The sequence below is a fragment of the Lonchura striata genome, chromosome 2 (genome assembly GCF_046129695.1).
Source record: "Lonchura striata isolate bLonStr1 chromosome 2, bLonStr1.mat, whole genome shotgun sequence".
In the NCBI taxonomy this organism is placed as follows: Eukaryota; Metazoa; Chordata; class Aves; order Passeriformes; family Estrildidae; genus Lonchura; species Lonchura striata.
In genome coordinates this window covers 71,781,891-71,801,007 of record NC_134604.1, presented here as the reverse complement: position 1 = coordinate 71,801,007, position 19,117 = coordinate 71,781,891, and the positions used below count along the sequence as shown (strand labels likewise).

At 37.8% G+C, this 19,117-nt stretch overlaps 1 protein-coding gene across 3 annotated transcripts in view; it reads left to right on the top strand.

Annotated features, from left to right (window-relative positions):
* IFT88 (intraflagellar transport 88) overlaps positions 1 to 12,329 on the top strand; it is a 39,452-nt gene extending 27,123 nt beyond the window's left edge. For all 3 annotated transcript variants that reach the window (XM_021539962.3, XM_021539961.3, XM_021539963.3), the window contains 3 exons: positions 2,548 to 2,602; positions 11,119 to 11,214; positions 11,894 to 12,329. In XM_021539962.3, the coding sequence (XP_021395637.1) occupies positions 2,548 to 2,602; positions 11,119 to 11,214; positions 11,894 to 12,015 (273 nt within the window). In that variant the 3' untranslated portion in view covers positions 12,016 to 12,329. The remainder of the gene's footprint in view (positions 1 to 2,547; positions 2,603 to 11,118; positions 11,215 to 11,893) is intronic.
* The last annotated feature ends 6,788 nt before the right edge of the window (positions 12,330 to 19,117 follow it).

The window sequence follows — 19,117 nt, the reverse complement described above, 5'->3', positions numbered from 1 at the left end:
GTGACAATCTCTACATCAGTGCTGTCTTGCAAACAATAGCCCTGCAGTTCCTTCTTTTGTTATTGATGTTACATCTGGGTTCCCATTCTCTGATTTTGGGTTTGGGAAGGTTTTGTTTGTTTGTTTCTTGGTTGGGGGTGGGTGTGGGTGTGATTTTTAGTCTTCTCTCTGCCATCTGGCTTTGGAAATTACTAGGGGTTTTCTCCTAAGTTCGTTCTGTCATCCATGACCATACAGTCTTAAAATATACTTTCTAGTTCTAAAATTACCAAATTTTAATATTTCACCACCTAAGTTTCCAATAGGAATACTGGTTTCAGTCAGCAGTACCAGATACAGTTCAGTTCCTGCTCCAAATTTTAGACTAACCCTTGACTTCTCAATTGCACCAGTAAAGAGAAAATAGGTAAAAGGCTATAGTATGCCTGCGTTTCACAGTCTGCACACAGACTTTGTCTTCCTGTAGAAATTTATCAAAATTTCTATTTTGGCATTGTTTTTCCAGAATAAGTATATCCACATGGAGTTTATACCAAAATTAATATTCTGGAGTACTTATTTCCCTCAGTTCTCAAATATGGACAAGTTGTTAAATACTTCCAGACAAGAATCTGGGAACATCTGTGGAGTTCATTCCCTGTATAAATTTTTCTCCCTGCTTCTCACAGCATTTGATTTTACTGCAACCTTCATATGTTGGAACATTTGGGGGTTGGTGGGGGTGGCAGGGGAGCTGGTTTTTTTTTGTTGTTTGTTTGTTTGGATTTTTTTACTGCATTAGTCTTCCTTTTTCATGTTTCACTCTCAAGAGATAGGTAATAGTGTAAAAGTTCACAGAGCCTGCTTGGCACTGCTGTGTACACACATTACTATTTATTTCCATTAAGTGGGCTTAATGACTGAGAACGGGCTGATGGGGTGTGGTGAGAAGCAGTGATGAGAGGTGCAAATGCTGGAGGGGCCTTACTGCCTTTGCCTTCAGGCATCCACATCTGGGCTAACCATCCTAAATGTCTTTTGCAGTCATGGGAGAAATAGGCATTTTTAGGGTGGAAACCTATTTTGAATGTCTGCTTTTAGTGTGGGATTACTTACAAACTACTCACTTGGAATTTTACAGAAGTTAATATGTTTAAGATGTAGTTCTTACATTATATTTTGGGAGGAAGGTCCTAGGATGCAAATGCCAAGAGGGCACTATCACATAGGGACTGCTTCCCTTGGGTAGACAGAAGCTGAGCTGCTGTCAGACTTGCTGTCAATCATTCAACAGTCGGGAGAGTCTGGACAGGCTTCCTGAAGGATTGATATATGCTACTTCACTGGGCTGTGAAAAGGATATTTAATCCAAAATTCAGAGAACATATTTTAGGCTTGAGGATTTCCCAAAGCAAACAAAAAAGTGTGAGAAATTCTGGTCCCAGACTGAATTGCTCCAAGACCAGTCCTGGTTTCACACTAAACTCAATGCTTTCCTGTCTGACTCCTGTGGGTTTTGATTTAAGAGTTCTTCCTTTTTCTGTTGGCATAAATCTTGAAAGTTCTTTCACTTCTTTGGTATCATTCCAACCTTGCCAGACTTCATGATATTTTTCTGGTGAAAAATGAGTGAAGAATTTATAATAATTGACCTGAAGACATGATGTGTGTTTTAATAAGATCCTGAATTCATATTTTGAAGTAAGATGCAGAGATACTTTATTAATAGCTGAGTGCTTTAAACATCAAGCATCAAGTTTTTGTACCTACCTATGAAAAAGTCCCTCACTAAGGTGGCCCATCTTATAATTGACAAGATGTATGCATAAGAAATTTGGTGTTTTGCAAGAAGATCTAAGTCTGCCATGTCATAGAAAGGTATTGCTTTGATAAACTGTTAAAATTTTCAAATAACACTCAAAAAAACACAGCTGGGAGATGTTTATGGTACCTTCCCTATGCAAGAGAGCTGACTTTTTAAACACAGCTTTTAAAGTATTTACCTTCACCTTTATCTTGCATTTAACACTCAACAGCAAACGAAAATTGCTGTGAAATACAGTTATGTGCCAAAAATTCAAAATCCAAGATCCGTAGGGTGAATAGTTCTTTTTATAGGTTCCCCCACTTCTCCCTTTTGAGTCTTTACAATAATAAAATGCTTGTGGGATTTACAAGATGTTAATAGGCAGAGGCTACTTTGAACTTGTGCAAGGAGGGCTGTGTTGCCTGTTTTTTCAGCTGTACTTTACAAAGGAACATCTGAACTATTTTTATGTACATTCCTTGTATAAATTTTATCTGAAGAAAAGTAATTTATTGAGACATTCTGTTTGAATATCACAGAACTCTTGTCCTATATAAACACTGGATTTAACCTTGATTTTAAGGACAATTTTGTGTGTTAAAAAACAAGTTTTAGTAGTTACAGTGTAGTAAGTCTAGTTTAACATTCTTCTACTGTTTTATTAACAAGCTGAGTTTAATTTTCAGTAATTTTCTCTAATACATATTACTAAATGGGTTTTTTTGTTCTGTTCTTTTCAAACCTTTTCCTCTGTTGTGCAGCGCATTAAATCTGGCAGAGAGGGCAGTGCACGTAGCCGCAAAGAGGGAAGTGCTGGTAAGTAGTCAAGGCCTCTGCTTAAATATCAGTTTTGACAGGATCCTGAAGCAAAAAGATTTTCTAAAACTGTTTGTAAAGCCTCCTTTCATCCTGAAATGCACACAAATATGCACTGAGTAATATGTAAGTACTTCAGGAATTTTGCTTCATGCTTTTTGATTTTCTCATTGCTGTATGAAACTGCAACTGGTACAGTAGCATTTGTGGTCCAAAATTTGTGGTTTATATACAGATATTAGTGTATTCCTAAAGGTAAGTTTCTGATTGTTTTCAGTTCTGTAGACTTGAATGTTTTTATCCTATTAACTTGGTATTTGAACATTTTTAGCTTTGGCATATTTACTGAAAGGAATAATTCATAAACCACGGAAAATAGGAATTCATTGTTTCTTTATTTAACATGAAGGAAAGGGAATTTTGTGGCCACCATGTAATCTGCTATGATAGGTGTTTGTTACAAGTTCAGCAGATTGTTCTGTGCAGCCAACTCTGTAATAAGGATAACACACACTTTACTGTCTTTGAGCTCATCCTTCCCCTTATCTCTGTTTAGTAGGACTGAAGTTCTGGAGTCTTCCCTAGAAGAAAGCTTCCTCTCTGTCCACTCAGTCTCCTCCCTCCTATAAATTTGCAGTCCTGATTTCCATTAATATAAAACTCTTGCAATGTAAGTCAGGAAACTACCCTGTTTTTTCTGCACTAGGTAGCCTATTAACCCTGCATATTGCAGGGCTAATAATTTTTCCCTCCAGTTATTAAATCCGTGAAATTAGTAATGTAAACATAACAGTCCCCCACTCCCTCACTTCTGCTTTAAGGAAACCAGTAGACTTCAGGCTACTTTAGCCATCTAAAAAAAAAAAAATAAAAAAAAATCCATATTTTTGACCCAAAAAGGCAGTGGCTTCTTTGTATCCTGCATTTGGTTTATCTTGATATCAATGGGTTTCTTTAGAAGATATCCCCTATAAATTCTTGCCCCTCTTCCCTTCCTTTTACAGAGAAATAATTTGTGATGTTTTTTTCTTATTTGGTAATTTTAGTTCTCCACCTACATAGCATTTCTCCACCAACTTATCAAATTCTATAGGGTCAGGAAAAGTCATGGCAATTACTAATGTAATCTGAAGATGACCTTAGAATGCTGTTACATTTATGAAGACTGCTTCCCTGGATTTTCTGAGGGTTAAGAGTGAGTGTTAGGTGCTTGAGAGAGATCTCACTCCTTTTTCAGCTCAGTAGTATCACTAGAGAAGCTTTACATAATTTCTTGATGTGTGAAAGAAACAACCATTCACCTAGGATTGAATTTTACCTGTTCTGGGCCTCAGGCCAAAGTAATTCTTTATTTAAGTAACAGAGTGGAGTGGAAGAGGATGGCGAGTTTCTGGTCTCTCCTTTGTTACATAAACCCTATGATCATGCAGCCAGCTGGAGGTTGCCAACAAAACAGCACTGTGAGACAGGATTGGTCCCTGTTCTCTGTCATAAAGTGCAATCACTTCAGCATACAGCAAGTAGAAATGAAGAGCAGCATTGGCAGCAGGCAAGGGTATTTATAGCTGTGTGAAACTTTGCATCAGGTGTGTAGGGAAATAGCAAAGGGTCTCTTTTCTTCCAGCTCTATTTTGTAATTATCCCCACCCTCATTAATGAAAAAGGGGTATGTTTCAGGAGAGAGAGAGTAATTCAGCAAATGAAGATACATCTAGGGCTCATGCTGAAAGGATGCTAAGACAACATAAATCACACAAACAACAAGTTTGTCAGTATTTCTTTTAAAGACAAAAGTATCTATGGACAGTTGTCTTCTTTCTTTTTTTTTTTTTTTTTTTTTTTTTTAATTTTAAAACAATAAGAAAGAGGATGAGAGGTTAAGAAGGATAAGTGTTGACCTAGAATTTGGCCTATCAATAATTCTTAGATTGTCAAATTTAAGACATTATGTCAAATATATGAAAGAGTGGAAAAAAACATAGTTTGGGAACAAGTCTGTGTAAGAGCATGCTTGAGAAGTCTTCATTATACAAGTTCAGTGCCAGAGATTCAGCCTTTCTGGAAATGACTTGGCAAACAAGCAAAGGTACAAAGAAGGTCCTATACTGAGCCGAGAGTTAACTTCCTGCTGGGATTCTTAATTAAAAGTTGTGGTAAGCTGTACTTCTTATATGTATATTTAGAATGAGTCAGAGGCACTGGGCACATTTTAACTGGTAATGTTGGCTCTGGGAAGCCTTATCAGTGAAGAACCTGGACATTCACAGCATCAGATTTAAGCACTTTGTATTTTGTATTAAGTATTTTGTCCACATTGTACTGAGGATGAGTAATAGAAGCCTGAGCACCCAAACATTTTATTTTGTCCAAAGCTTGGCTCTGTTCACCTGGGTTATGAGCTGTGATTTGCAGTTTCATAAATTTCTGTGTATGGCCTGTGTGAAGACATGTATGAAATATAAACATGGGTTATTTTATTTCATAATATTAGTATGCTTTTGATAAATTAATGACTTCAAAAGGAGAGAGGAAAAAGAAATATTTGTATACATTTTAAGGTTAGTCTTTTCCAGTGGTGTTGCCAAGACTAAGAGGGGTCATTTTCCTACACTGTATGAGGGATTTGCCATCATTACTGAACCCAGTGAAGCATGGAATCCTCCTTAGTTTAGTACTTACTAGCTAACTGAAGTCTTATGCATTCCAAATATTTTAGGTATGATGCCTGTTGTCTTTCTTTCCTCTTACCAGCTCACTGTCCCCGTGCTTGTGAGCATTCCTATGAGATTTTTTCCCCCAAGTATTTTGTCCCCATATAGTTGTTTATATTAAGAGTATTAATAATTCAGTTCCTTGTTTTAGGAAATATTATCTAAAATTGCTTTTAAAAAGGAAGCTAAGAAGAAAGAGAACTAAGCCAGCAGAGTTTGTACCTCATAGGGCATCCAGTACTTTGCCAATATAAATTAAAACGGAAAGGTGTGAGAGATGCACCACAGCACAGTTTCAGCAATGTAATTGGTGTGTGTATGAATGGTAGACGAACGGAAACAGAGAGACCAGAAAAGTGACATCTATATCAATGTCAGTTAAACTTTGCTCTTGTCTTGAGAGATAGATAAACTTTAAATCTAAAAGTTGAACAAAATTTGTCACTCACCCAAAATAGAACTCACACTACCAAAATTGAACACATTTGTCACTCACTATAAAAAGGGAAATTTTCTTCTCCCCACAATTATCAGATCTGTGGTTTTCAATCTTACTTGATTTATGTTGGAAGCAAATGACATAAATTTGACATTGATACACGTCAAAATTATTAAAATTTAAAATTATTAAAATTATTTTTAATTTTAAAAAGGGGGAAAAAAACCCAAAACCACAAAACTATGAAACCTTGAAGGGAGCTAACAGTACAGCTGAGTTTAGGCAGTTCTCAAAGATTTTTTTTCCTTTAATCTTTTTTTGTTTTCATACTCACCTTTTTGTATTTAGCAGGTACATGATTGTAACACCCAGAATTTAGCAGTTGGTGCACTGTGGTTTTTACTGTCATAAGGAATTTTTCCTGTTTGATGGCATAATGCCCTTATATGTGTAGATAATGCTAAGTGTGACATTAAGGAGTCCACTCCTGTGGCAGTGTTTACTTGGTCTCTGCATTTGCCCAGCTCTCTGAATGGGGAGTTTTGTGCTGGATGAGAGGAGCCGTGCAGTCTCGGACAGGAGCCCAAAGAAGCAGTGTTGAATTCAGAAGATGACAGGCTGAGTAGTTTGCATTCTCCTTGTTACCTAGGCCTAGCAGGATGATAGGCAAATAGGAAAATAAACCACATGGGAATAATTTAGGTGTCTTTTCCCTTTTTCATTTCACTAGTGACTATGTCAGTTTGTCCATTCCCAAAGATTTCCATATTCAAACACCCTTTACAATCCCAGAGGGATCTTCTTATATATTATGGAAGTATGTTTTAGGTGTTAGAGCTGTAGGCATCCCAGATAATCCTAACTGTGATAAAGACAAGATATTTTCTTGTTACCCTGCAGCCAGGACATGACAAACAAAACATTTATGTTCGCTAGGCTTTGTATGCCTGTTGATGCCTCATTAATTACAAGTGATTTTGGGAGGGTTCCACAGTCCATTTTGACTGTGTGTGCAAAACAGAAAAAAAGTTTTCTTAATTAAAGGAGAAGGGAAAATCTGTTGGAATGAAGAGAATATCTTAATCTGTTTTCTGCTCTGAACTCACCTAAGGAGTTAACTGAACTGACACACCACAAACAATTTTCATTCAACAGAATTTCAAATCAAAATGAACAGCAGTGAAGTTATAAATTGCATCTACCTTCCCATGATGTTTCACAGTTTTAATATATTATTCTGCCTTCTGCACTGAACTTAACTCTTCTCATTGGTCAAACCAATGTTCATTCTTCTTCAAAGGTGGTGTTTTCATCCTAAATATGAAAGATACACAGAGCTGCACTTAAAACACATTTTGAATTTAGTGGAGGGTTAGGCCACTGTGCTCTTTGTTACGTAAACATCTTACAGAGGAGGTAGATTACTAAACAATCTTACCCTTTGATGTCTTTTCTTGAGTAAAATAGTACTAAAAATTCTAATTTACGTCCTTTGTGGTATGGAGGAATTTCCAATGCAATAGTGTCATCACTAATTACAACTAGTTAGATTCCTCTAAAAAATAAATACAAATACAATGGATTTTTTGGTTTGAAGTACACACAGGTATCATGTGACACAGGAAGTACAGAAACATAAGATTGAGAATCTTTTTTGCTAGGTATCGCTACTTAAAATAGGACTTAAAATTGGACTATTACAAAATAGGATTACTTTTGCAGTATGTTGCATTATTCGTTATTCTGCCATATAACACTCGTCATTTTTTAAAATTAGGTTTTATATTGTGATTCTTTTTTATTCCCATCCAAATTCTATGTGAAGGAATTTGTTCAAATCAGTTTTTGTGAAACACTGAACAAATCTAAATGAATGAAACAATTTTATTATAATAATTTAAACATCCTAAATATAGTAATATGGCATGACTTCTAAAAAGACGAGAGGAAGGAATGCACTGTAAAAGATATCAGCATGAAGAGTGTATTATTTATGTCTTTGTATACATAGTTGTCAGCTAAGGCTGATTAACACAGACTGTGAGGGGAAGGTAATGTCAGCATGGTAATCCAAATCTCAAGTATTATGATTTCAAAGAGTAAATGTATTTATAAATCAAATTTTAAAAATACACTGAGCAGCTCTGCTTAATCGGTTCCTGTTGCCTTTTTAGTTGAAATCTGGAACTGTGTTCCTGCAGTCAGTTCATGTGTAGGAGTCCACAATGTCACCCCAAAATGAGTACAGAGGGGATGGCCTCCACATAAACTACAGTAATAACTTACTTAATAAAAGCCCAATAAGTTAATAAATAAGGACTGGGTATTCATTGTAGTGAAGCTTTCCTTAGATACAGAGAGTGATTTAGTTCAGCACTGGTCTTCCATCATTCAAAATCTACTTTGAATTAGGAGCAGGTGTCTGTACAGTTAATACAGTAATAGAGAGAAAAATAATTTGCAGTTTCAGAAGTATCTACCAGTAGTTCTCTGATTGTAAGTCCAATCAGACAGATGTTAACACTCAAAGCTGTGCTCTTAGTAGAGAAAACCTACAAAAAAGCTTTTCATGCAGAGTCACACTGTTATCTTTGTTTTTTTCTGTGTATTACTTTAGTGAAAGTTAATTTCATTACCATAATTCAAAATGTATATAAATATATATAAAATCCTTTTCCTAGATGGGGTGAGAGCAGCAGGGAATGATGAGTAGAAATTTTAAAACTTGCCTCCCAAAAGTATGTGTGTCTGAAAAAAAATGCTTTAAAAACAACTCTTTCCCCAAAGTTTTCTTCACTGTGGATACCAAAATCCTGAAGTCTATATTGGAAGCTTATATTCCTTAATATTGCCAAATTATGTGTGAATGTATACAAAATAAAAACATGTAGATGATTCTCTAAACAGAACTACAAAAAAGTAATTTTGACATGATATTTAGACTTCTGGCAGATCATGTTATATGGTCAACAGAATTTTTAACAGCTGCCATAGTGGCAGCCAAATCCTGTACCCCATGGGAAGAGTGTCAAGGAAGCTTACCCCAAATGGCTCGATAGCTAGGACATTCCTTCTGAAAGCTGGAGCTGTGGGTTTGAACTCCCTAAGGTGAAAGAAAGAATCGAGCCAGACGTCTCGCTTCCTGAGCTGCTGTTTGACATCTCCATGTAATACAGGTGGTGTCAAGCACCTCTTACTTTCTTCTGGGTGCACTTGAAAATGAAAGGTGCTCCTCTTCCTCATCTTCAGGTATGCTCAGAGCATACTGCAGTCCACAGAGACTTGATACGGTTTTGTATATCAGTCTTATTTAAACTAAGTGTGAAAAACTAACCAGAAGGATTGCTAACCTTCCCTTCACTCTTGCTGGATATAATGCTCGTACAGAAGAAAAGTGACCAGTGTTACTTTGCTGATATACCTAAGAAAAGATTTTCATTAGATTACTTTTAAATGTACCCAGTAAAACTTAAGGATCCTAGAACATCTAAAGAAGCATCTGTTTTCAATTGTAATTTTTTAGGGCAGTAAGATGTGCAGGTAACTAATGGATATCGGGTTAATCACACCCAGTTTGGTTTGCCTATCATATTTTTCTTCCTCCTTTCACTTAATATAAAATCTTTCACCTTCCTCTGGTAGTATCACTAGCACCCATGTGTTTTCTTCCTTCACAGCTGAAAACATTTGTTATTGCTATTTTCCTCCTCTTTTATATTCATTACATGCAGTTCTTCCTTTCTGGGACCAACCAATTAAACCTATGGAGTTTCTTCAACTAGTTCAGTCTTCCCCTAGTGTAGTCTGCTGTATTGTTCCTGTCTTTGCATCTCTTTACTGCTCCTTACAATTTATTTATCATCTTAAAAATTACTTGTTTTCCATTATGCAAGACTGTGCCTACTTCTGTCCTACTCTTTTTCTCATTATTTGTATTTTCCTCAAAACATTTTCATCCACACCATCTCTGAAGGTCAGCTCTTGCCTCCTTGTTGCACAGACCTGTCCAGGCCCTTTTGTAATTTCACAGCCCTTTAGCTGAGTTTCTCTCCAGGCAAACCCATTGTTTTCTCCCCATTTTTTCAAATTCTTTAGCTATTACTTCTTTCACTAAAACCTGTCAGTGAGAATTGGTCCAAGGGAAGTGGATGTGCATTAAAATACGTATTCCTTGCTTTGAAATTTCAACTGTAACCTGTGTCTTTTGAACTTAATACATACATGTGACTGTATGTATTAGATCTTTCTTGGAGCAGAGATATCTTCCAATTTAGGGCTGAGCAAACAGAAGTCTATGGTAGTATTTATAGAAAGATAAATGTTTGTCATCTTTGTAGATGTTGGGGCAGGTTGGGTTTTTTTTTTCTTTTAATTATAACAGTATATATTAAAATAACATTTGTAGTAAATAAGACAATGGGAATCTGTTGCCTAGTCCATACTTTGTAATTAATGTTTGCTGAATGAAACCCATTTTCCCTCCTTACAGATGGATACTTTTAATACCCATGTTGTTTGGTGTTGTAAATGAACATGTCTCTATTTGGCTGCACATCCTGCCTTGTAAATATACCAAGTCAAACTCAAAATGTTTTCTCCCAGGACAAAAAATATTGCATAAAAATTTGTTGTAGCAGATGAGTTTGAAAGTTTGTCATGAATGTGAAAAAGCGATTCAGAGGTGAACAGAATATTTAAAGTGTCTGGAATACTGCTGTGGCAGGAGAATGTTAATCTGATGTAGTCCGGGCAGGAGGCAGCCCTTGGAGCCGACACATTCCTTGGGGCCCTGCTGCAAACTGAGCTGCCAGCACAGTGTTTACAGCGAGCTGCAGGGCCAGCATGGTCTGTACACATGAACTGAGCCTGTCTGCCACGCAGACAGCACATAGCAAATATACTCTTCTAATTAAAAGCAAACTTAAGTGTTGCATTTAACCTTGACAGTACTGAGCAGGTGGATCACACTGATGTATTAGCAAGCATACAAACATAGGAAATGTCCAGTGTACATTGTGACAGTGTTTATATTTATCATGCTTATTTTAACTCCAAAATGTGACTGTAATTTATAAGCAACTGAAATGTCAGCATTCGAAGCAAAAATATTTTAATGTGCTTACTCCAAAGTCATAAGTCTGTATATATTTTTTTAAAAATGTTAACACACACACACATATGTGGACACAGTGTCCACTGTGTTTTAAAGGCCACTATTACAAATGAGTACTGTGTCTGTCATGAAAAGATGGTTTCATCCAAGTCTAGTTTGACAGATAGTAGTAGCTGAATTGATGTTATTCTTGTATCATGGTTTCACAGAACATAACAGTATGTTGTCATTTCTTTTTTTTTCTGTTCCCCAGATAGTGGTGGTACCAAAGGGGAAAGACTGAGTGCCAAACTAAAAGCTCTACCTGGAACAAGTGAACCCTATGAAAGTAGCAGCAGTAAAGAAATAGGCAAGTGTAAATCTTACACCTTGTTTAATTTAAAGGTACTCAGGGACAGGAGAAATAAGGAGAAAGTAAAAAATATAAGTTGTTTGAAGAGTGTATAAAATTAGATAATTGGGGCATCATTTTTCCATGAAAATTAGGCTTTCACCTCATTGTTCAGAGCTCACTATAAAGTAATTGTATATATTAAGAAATGTGGCCCATGTTAATATTACTTTCAATATCTGTCTGCTGTGTCCTTTAAATAATTTCTTGCCATTCTGCAGTCATAGGTTCTTCAATAAGGCTGACTTTTCAAAGGGGTTTAAAAACCCAAATTCATGTGGAATGTGGTACTTCCTAAAAAGCTATTCCTCAAACAAGACATCAGTCTTGCTGTTCCTTGCACATTTCCAAAGTCTTTTTCTCACTGTAGTATAATAAGAGAAATTTATTAGAAGAAACACCAAGAGGGTTCCATCAGTAGAATTCTGGAACTTTGCTCTTATGCCCTGCCTCAGTTCCTGAATGCAGTGTTTTGTTGTCCTTCAGCGTTCATATGCTCTTTCTGGTCTGCATTTCAAAGACACAGATGTGTAGTGCTAAATCCTAATCTTGTATTTGATTTTATATGTTTAAAACCAGCTAAAGTTAAAGCTAAAATAGTTTGTAACTGTTTCACATGTATTTATTTAAACCTTAGATGCCTCCTACGCAGATCCACTTGGCCCACAACCAGAAAGACCAAAAACAGCAGCAAGAAAAAGAACAGAGGAAGATGATTTTGCTGATGAAGAACTAGGAGAGGATCTGCTTCCAGAATAGCATATGGGCCACTCATCTTTTTTTTAATGCTTGTAAAAGTTATAGCTGAAAAACTCTTCATTCATAATGATTTTGTAGTGGATTTTTTATAAACTATTGGTGAAATAGTGTATGCCACTTGAACATATGGTACCTTATGTTAAAAACATGGATTTGTAATTGCAGTGTCTTCTGTGATTGATTAAAAAAAAATAGTGAGGTTATTTTACTCATGCATAAAATTTACACAAGTACTCACACACATTGCAAGCTGTATCAAATGTGTAAAGCTTTTGCTTTCAGAGATAAATATGATGATAATATGAAACAGAGAAGCCTCTAAAATTTCATCTTTCAATGCAAAATACCTTAAAGCAGTGCTTGTAAGGTTGAAAATCCTGTATCCTTCATTCAAAGCCAGAATTTAAGTCCTGTGAACTAACCTGAAAATGCTGGGTATGATCTTTTGTCTTTTTGTCTTCATTAAGGTCCCAATTCAGCAAATCACTTTGCACTGATACCAAAGAAAGCATCTTGATCTTAGCCTACGCTTAGATGAACTAGGACCATGTTGCAGTCTCTCAGTAAAATGTCATTATTTTTGTTTTTTTATTTTGAGTGGTCAGAGTTGTCAGGATTTCAGCCTATTTTGTTCAGAACTGATAATCAGATTGTAGCTTTTGAGTCTTATGTTGGAGGCTGGCGCTGACCACACAGTGGTAGTTTCCTACAGCCTAAGCTGAATATGGGCAAAGAAGTTAGTTACAGAAATTACCATTTTGCTTATGAACTGAACAAGTTTGATCTGAAGTTACTGAGACATTAAATTCCTGTAGTAGGAATCACTTCAGGGAGATTAAAAATATTAGTAAGGTGTTCAGAATTTCCTAATTTGTTTTTGGAACCCTGGCATGAGTTTGGTTTAATAGTTAGACTTTGGTTATTGCACTTGGAAATGCAATTCAATCCTCTAAAATTTTCAGTGTTCCTTCTCAGTGTTGGTGCTCAGACTGTATCCCAGTGACAGTGAAGAAATCTCTTCGTATCTTCATGAAATGTTTTTTCATGTTTTAAAAACGCTGCCCGGTTTCATAGGATGTCTGCAGGTGGTCAGAAGTGTCCGGTGGGGTGTATGAGCTGCTCTGCATGTAGCATGTTTCCCATTGGACTGGAGCAGCGTTTCATCTGGGATTGCACCGCTTCCGCCTGATGGTAGGAGCAGAGCATGTTCAGTGCTGTTTATGGAACACCCCAAGGGGCTCACCAAAGAAGAAAAACAAGGTAGGCTCTGGGGCCTGATCCTTCTAAGTGAGGGAAAAAGAGCAGGAGAAGAAAGAGGATGGCAGCTGTCTTATTTCTTCAAGTCTGTCTTGCCTGTTCCTCAGTCCTGCTGTGTCTACTGCTCTGGTTGTAGAATGACAGATTCCTGGATGTCATGGTAGTTCTTTCTGTCAAGCTTAGTCTTAGAAGACCTAGACCACCAGGATCCAATGTGCCATGCAGGAGGGATCATTTTCAGCTACAGACTGCACTGGCATGAGGTATCAGAGTTAATCACATATAGAGAAAATAAATGGGACCATGGGAGGGAGTGTAGATAAACCTGTGAAACAGTGCAGAAGAGAAGGCAGGAAAGATACTGCCGTGGTCTCTAACACAAAGACATTTGAGTAGACTCCACTGGGCTGACCCTGGCTGGATGCCTGGCACCCACTGAAGCCTATCACTCCCCTCTGCAGCTGGGCAGGGGAGAGAAAATATCACAGAGGGTTCATGGGTTGAGATAAGGACTGAAAGATCACTCACCAAAGACCATCACAGGCAAAACAGATTTAAATTAGAGAAACTAATTGAAATTATTGTTAACAAAAATCAGAGCAGCGTAATGAGTAGTAAAATAAACCTTCAAAACACCTTCCCCCCACCCCTCCCTCCTTCCCAGCTCTCCTTCCTCCCACAGTGAGGTTCAGGGAGGCAGGGAATGGGGGTCATGTTCCCTGGCTTCTCCTGCTGCTCAGGGAGAGGAGCTGTTCCCCTGCTGCACCATGGGGTCCCTCCCATGGGAGACAGTTCTCAATGAACTTGTCCAGCATGATCCATCTCATGAGCAACTCTCCACCTGCTGCAGCGTGGGTCTCTCTTCCCTGGGGTGCAGCCCTTCAAGGACAGGCTGCTCCAGCATGGGCTCCTCTCCCCAGGGGCCTCCCATGGGATCACTGCCTCCTCTCAAACATCACCTGCTCCAACATGGGCTCCTCCATGGGCTCCAGGTGGATCTCTGCATTCCTGTGAATCGCCATGGGCTCCAGGGGCACAATTGCTCACCACAGTCTGCACCAAGGGCTGCAGGGGAATCTCAGCTCAATGCCTGGAGCACCTCCTGCCCCTCCTTCTGCCCTAACTTTGGTGTCTGCAGGGCTGTTCCTCTCACGTGTTCTCACCCAGCTCTTCTCTGGCCACAATTACATCTGTGCAGTAACTTTTTACAAAATTCTTAAATATGTTATCTCAGAGGCATTACCACTATTTCAGCCTTAATCAGCAGCACATTCATTTTGGAGCCAGCTGGTATTGGCTCCACTTGACATCAGGGATGCTTTTGGCAGCTTCTCACAAAAGCCACCCCACTACCAAAGTTTGGCCATGCAAACACAATACAGCATCTAATCAAACATTGCAATCACATAGGCATGTCCATGATAAAGTGGCATGAAGTACCAATAACTTGGGAATCAATTCACAACTTAGTCTGTAGAAACACTCCTGCTGACATCAGAGAGATTTTGATCAGCAGCAGTTTTTTGATTCAGTTTGCCCAGATGCATAACTGTACATTGGGTAAAATTCTGTAGATTACAAACAATTGCACTTTTGTTCCAGCCCTGCACAAACTCACAGGCAATTCTGGAACATGTTCCCTATGTACAGACTCCCAGGGACTTCTGGAACATGCTGTTTCCTATAGCATGAGGATCTGATTATATAATGCTTTGGGTTATGATGAATTTGCATGTTCTTTTGCAAGCACAGTGGAGCTTGTTATGAACTGACAGAAAGCCATATGATCCAGCTCCAACACTGGAATAATGAGTCCTGCTGATAATCAAAATGATGTAGGCCCAGGTTTATCCACTTCAAAGCCATGTTCATTACAGCTGCATATCTACTAGGACTGCAACGTTGCCAGGGCCAGCCCAGAGCAGAGGAGGGGATGTGTACCCAGCTGTTCTGTAAGACCAGTAGCACAGCAGTGCACAGGAGCACAGTTTTGGGCCATGACAATTCATCTCCCAGACAATTGCCTTCCATGATCCTAAGGTAAGCCTGGGCCAGAAGCCATTCTTTGGAAGCAGCTTCAGCGCATCATCCTTCTTCTTTGGTGTAAGATGTTCTGTATGAGGGAACACAAGACTCAAGGACTGGACTCAAGGCCAAAGAGTGATCCCTGATGGAGATTATTACAACTGGAATCTGTTGAGAAAGAAGCTACATGCACATCTCCAAAGTGCTGAGTCACCATGTTGGAATGCCTCAGGCTGTCACACGGGTGAGCACACCTGTGTGATTCAGGCAGCTTAGCTCTCCAAGGAAATGTGGCCAGTGGAGTGCTTGTTTCAAATAATTACCTGGGTTATATGGGATTACTGTGCTATGTTGATACAATGTCCTTGACCCTGTCCTTGGTTGGCATTTAGTTCGGGTGCAGTGAGTTGTGTTTCCTGCTGCCGTGTAGGATGTCCTTGGTCCTGCAGTAGGTCTTAGTAACCACAGGAGTGGAACCCTGAATGAGCTAAATAACTATTTTCATCCACGAAATTCAAGCAGAAATTTTTTTTCAGGCTTGGTTGTACAAAACAGACTACATCTCTGCAGGTACATGCTTCCAGCAGCATTTAAACCCCCATCTTGTGATTATCATTCTGGAATGAGTCGATTAATCATTTAAGATTCCTGCTATTATATTAATTTATTATTTTATGTTAGAAGAGAAGCAACATTAAACCTAGGTAAATGCTCACCCCCTTGAGAAACTGACTCATGAGGTATTTTAGTTTCTATTGTCATGAAAAGATCTATTATACAATATTAAATAATCCTCAGTTGACCTCTTAGATTTGAGATCTTCCTCAGGATAGGAACTTTACATACCAAGTTACCTTTCTCTTTACATGTATGAAAAACATCTCTTTGTACAGTAGCCAAATATAAATGACTATTTGAGTAGCATTATTTCTGAACATGCCTAGCTCTACATCAAAACAGTCTTAATCACATATTTCATGTTTTTCTCTGAACATCCTTTGTCAGATTACATGACTGCTTACTTCAAAACAAAGCTATTCCAGAGTTAAATAGGAATTGAAATTTGTACAAAGATATAGTTCATAGAATCATGGAATAGTTTGGGTTGGAAGAGACCTAAATGATCATCCAGTTCCAACCCCCCTGTTGTGGGCAGGGACACCTTCCACTAGACCAGGTTGCTTCAAGCCCCATCCAAACTGGCCTTGAACACGTCCAGGGATGGGGCATCCAAAATTGCCAGTAAATAGTTTTATGATAAAATTTTATTATAACGGACTATTTCTCTTGGTTCCTTTACAAGAGCAGTGTGAAATCATAAGAAATTAGTCTAATTTGCTATGTTTTGTTTATTATTGATGTCAAGGACATAGATGATCAACTTTATTGTAAAAAGGCTATTTTTAACCTGTTTGCTCCTCAGTTTCCCCCTTGTCAAAATGAAGTCTTTGGAAGAGTCTGCACTTCTCAAGAATTCACTTTTGCAAAGTTAAATTGCCTAGAAACTGTAAAATATGCTGAGATGCTGCTGCAGAAGATACCATGCCATGGACACTGCAAAGTGGTATTACAACTGTGGGGAAGATGAATGGGAACAGAAGAGTTTCAGTGACAGGTTATCTGCAAACAGGATGTGAGGCAGAAGGACATCTTCTGGGAGTAATTTAATTCTCTCTCTGAAGAGTTATACCTGCTGCAGATGCCAGCTGAATGTTTTGTTCCACCCAACAACTTGAGTTGTTCAACTTGAAGGTCTGTATGATGATTTTTAAAACTTTTTTCACATCGTCATTTCAGATAGAGACAGGATCTCATTAATGCTGTAACAGGATGGGAATAAGCAGTTGGAATATGCCAGTATAGGGCAATTCTTCCATTTTTGTAATAAGCATATTACTGTGGTATCATTAATAATGTTTGTCACAATAATGTGATTTCTTCATGTGTGAAGCATAGTATCTGAAACCAGCTGTCATGTGGCAGAGCAGCTATGGAAGACAATAACCCCAACCAGAAAAAGTCCTGAAAATGCTGCTCCTTGGGGATTAACGTCTATGGCAAGGGCTACATTCTGACATTTACTATCAGGCTTTCACCACCATTCCAATGATTCTGAAACAATTGTCCAAATTATGATAATGGTCTGATGATAACCTATTTGAAAAGGGTTTTTTTCTCCTGCTATGACACATTTTTTTCCCGCTATTGGTAACAATGTAAGGCTGAAGACACAAACCTAGTGTGTCCTTTATTAAACATGTTTCAGTGTTTAACATGGCTCTCTGGTGAAATCAGGTGCAGAAAATGTTTCTTCTTATTTAAAGGAACTCACTAAAAATGTCTGTCTTATTCTTGCTGAGCTTAGTTTTCTTTGGAACATTCTGACTTTCTTGTAGAAGGAATTTATGGAACTGAACTTAATATCTGACACTGATCACTATGGTGATAATCTCAGGAGGTAGATACCACTCCTAAATATAATATTGAATGACAATCTCCAGAAAGAACATTTAGAATATTACAGAAAAGTGAAAGATGTTGTTCTGAATCCATTGATTGAAATATCCTGTATTACATCACACACATTTAGGACAGATTTAATATTACTAAATATTTTTTTCAATATTTAATTGGCATAGATATTTTAAATCCCCCTCTAATTCTAAGAAAATTATAAACTAACACCAATGAAAAAGACACTAGTTAGTAATTTCTTAAAGTCATGGAAGAACCCAAGTTGCCAAAGTGTATTAGGGAATATTTTATGATTCAGATATCTCTAGGGTAGACCATGCCACAAGAAGTGGTATAGCACTCTTAGTTCCTCTGTAGTGGAATCTCATTTGCTGACCTACTATGCTTTTTATTATTTGAATCAATGTGATTTTTCATGAGCCAATACAATGCAACTATCATACAGAATTAGAATGTTGCCTAGATAAGACACAAAGCCTTAAATTCAATGGCAGTTTAATGCCTGTGCCATTTTTTTTGTTTTCATCTGCTCTGATTTTTTGAGGCAGGCCTCTCCCAGAAATGTTGATGCATACAAAGGAAATACATAAAACTCACATTTTGCAAAGCCAAGTGTGACATCCTTATGCTACTCAGAAATCTGAAATTTCTGAAGATGCTGATTGGTCTTAGGAAGAGTAATATAAAAAGACCTATGGTGATAAATATTTGCCATGTTGCCACACATGCCACCCTGAAGTGGTGAAGTAACATAAGGCCAGATGCATTGTCAGGGGTTGGACTGGACTGGGCTAAATGGACACACACCTTGTCCCAGTCTTTCGCCTGAGGATATAACTGCAAAGGAGAGTTTGGAATTCTAGTTAAAACTGTCCTTCCTCAGAGCTGAAATCTGATCCAAATCCTACACAGTTAAAGGTCAAGATACTGCTAATAAGTGATAGTGATATGTGATGCAGAGGGCACCAAAATAACTAAAAATCATAGTTAGATTTAACTGTATGACTTTTCAGAAACCACAAAATCAAGTCACTTCATTGCATTTATGAATGCCAGACCATTCTCTTTCTACTCCAGCCTGTTTGGTGAAGTTGATGTCTTATATTTCCATGGTACCAAATTGGGGTTTCTCAGTCTTTGTATGCCTTAGGATCCCATTTTCCCTTATTCCTAACCAGTATTTTTATATTTAAATATCCTTACCCTAAATGCCTCAATAGATGTGCAGAACTTAATCAGAGCACATGAAATACTTGATTCAAGCGATGAATTGTGTCAGAGACCCAGAGACCATGATTATATTGTGTCATGTGTGTCTCCATTTATGGAATAGATGGAGAAGCCA